Raw genomic sequence first — 2,127 nt, forward strand, 5'->3', positions numbered from 1 at the left:
CCCTTAGAACCCAGGATGTCAGAGCCGGGAGAGCCCTTAGGACACAGAGTGTCAGAGCTGGGAGGGCCCTTAAAACAGAGAAGGTCAGAACTGGGAGGGCCCTTAGAATACAGCATGTCAGAGTTAGGACTTTAGAAGCTGTCTGCTCAAATTCTACCATCCCAACCATTTTATATCAGGGTGAATTCAGGCTTAATGAGACCAAGTGCCCAAGGTCACACCCAGTCAATGGCAGAGCTGGAACCTGAACTCGAAGGCCAGAGGACTGAAATGTTCCAGCACCACAGACCCCAGTGAGGGCAGAGGCTGGTACCATAGGGAAGAGAGTGACACTGACCTGAAAGCGTAGGAGAAGACGATCAGAATAAGGGTAACAACATGATGCAAGAGCATCACCACTGAGTCCTTTCGCCAGGCGTCCATGTAGAGGGTAGCATAGATGGAATGCCCGTAGAAGCTGCCCTGCAGCAGGTAGGCCACGGCAATGTCCCTGGGCACCTCCATGCCTGGCTTCCAATCTGCAAAGGAACAGTCACCTCTCAGACACCTGCTTCCTGAAGCTCTTTCACAACCCAAGTCTTATTAAAACTGCTCATCAGGCAGGATTCACCCCATTTTGCTTAGTTTCCTCAGGACACAGAGAAGGGAAAGGACTTACTAAAGGTCACACATAACTTCTAGCCACAAGCTGCAAGTGTCCCCACTCCCCCACCTACCTGAGACATACAAGCAGGGATCTGTCTGTATACTGACGGGATAACCCCTACAACAGTTTCCAGGATAAGAACAGAAGTTCCCTTCACAGTTCCTGTTGGAAAATCTCGCCTTCTGCAGGCAGCCTTCCCTGACTTACCTCTCACCCAACTCCCCAGCTATGCCATGTGCGAAATCTGCTCTAAGCTGCATCCTCTGAATACTTTTGTTACTGTTGTGTCTCCTACCTCCCCCGCTCAGAGCAGGGGGGGACCCTTGAGAATAGAAGCTGTCCTGCCTCCTTATACAAGGGGTCCCCCAGGGCAGGTGTCTCTCCCCCCAGATTAGGGCTTCCCCCCAACGACAGCACCATCTTTCCTTCTCTTGCTATATACTCACTCAGTACAGGGCTGTATGTGCATGTGCATGCCAGTGTGGGGATGTGGGGGTGTGTGTATGGGGGCCCTGAGGAGTGACAGAGGGGTGGTGACCTTACAGAGGGAAAAGGAAATCTCCTCTGGCCCTACCATAGAAGACAGAAGGTGGGTCATGGAAAAAGGGGTAGTTGGTGCCAAATAGCAGGTAAGCGCTATAACCCCAGGCCGTGGAGTAGAAAAGGAATTTCCAGGCACTCTCTGGCATCTTGGCAGCATCCCTGGGTTGCAGTTGGCACCATCTGGCCAGCGGCTGTGGAGGAAAAGAGGGTAAGATTGAAAGGCATCCCACAGACTCCCACAGGAGCACTGCCCAGGGCCAGGGCTAGTAGAAAGAACACTGGATTAGGTCATTATAAGAATATGAATCTTAATTCCGTTATCTAATATGATCTAGGCTAAGTGGCTTCCCCTCTGTAGGTCTCAGTTTCCTTATCTACAAATGGGAATAATAAAACCTGCACCACCTGGCAAAGCAGCTTTGAGGTTAGAACATGGACCTGCCTTTTTAGTCTGACTACAGGTAAGTCTCACTTCCTGGGTCTCAGTCTTAATCTCCTCATGTGGAAAAACAGGGAAGACAGACTAGGTGATTTTTAAGGTCTCCTTAGCTCTGAACCCTACGAGTTTAAAAGGCCCTGAGGCCTGCTGGACACAGGCCCTCCATGCCCAGTTAGACAGCATAGGCTCCCTTCTGGCTCCTCGGCACAGGGTCCTCTGGATCAGACTGCTGCTAATTAACCCCTTCCCCGACAGGGCTACCCAGATTCGTCCAGACGGGGACAGAACTGAAGTCTGAGGAGGTCAGAGAGAAGGGCAATGCGCCCACAGTCCCTGGAGCAGCAGCAATGGTGGTCAGCCTTGGTCCCATTCGCTCACTCCACCACCCCGATTCCTGTCCCCGGCTCTAGCCAGCCGACCCTGGGACAGTAACAGAGCTGAGGCCCTACTAGACAATCCCCAGCCTTCTTCCACTCTCCCTCCCTCCCTGCTTCAACCC

General features: G+C 52.3%; 1 protein-coding gene across 1 annotated transcript in view; it reads right to left on the minus strand.

The window, feature by feature from the left end:
- The window catches only part of CERS1 (ceramide synthase 1), a 24,827-nt gene that overhangs the window by 5,965 nt on the left and 16,735 nt on the right, over nucleotides 1-2,127 (minus strand). Inside the window, exons 3-4 of the mRNA XM_027853123.1 lie at nucleotides 1,221-1,380; nucleotides 338-518 (exon numbers count right to left, since the gene is read on the minus strand). Coding sequence (XP_027708924.1) covers nucleotides 338-518; nucleotides 1,221-1,380 — 341 coding nt within the window. The remainder of the gene's footprint in view (nucleotides 1-337; nucleotides 519-1,220; nucleotides 1,381-2,127) is intronic.

The sequence above is a fragment of the Vombatus ursinus genome, unplaced genomic scaffold, assembly GCF_900497805.2.
Source record: "Vombatus ursinus unplaced genomic scaffold, bare-nosed wombat genome assembly UNPS02009918.1, whole genome shotgun sequence".
NCBI classification, from domain to species: domain Eukaryota; kingdom Metazoa; phylum Chordata; class Mammalia; order Diprotodontia; family Vombatidae; genus Vombatus; species Vombatus ursinus.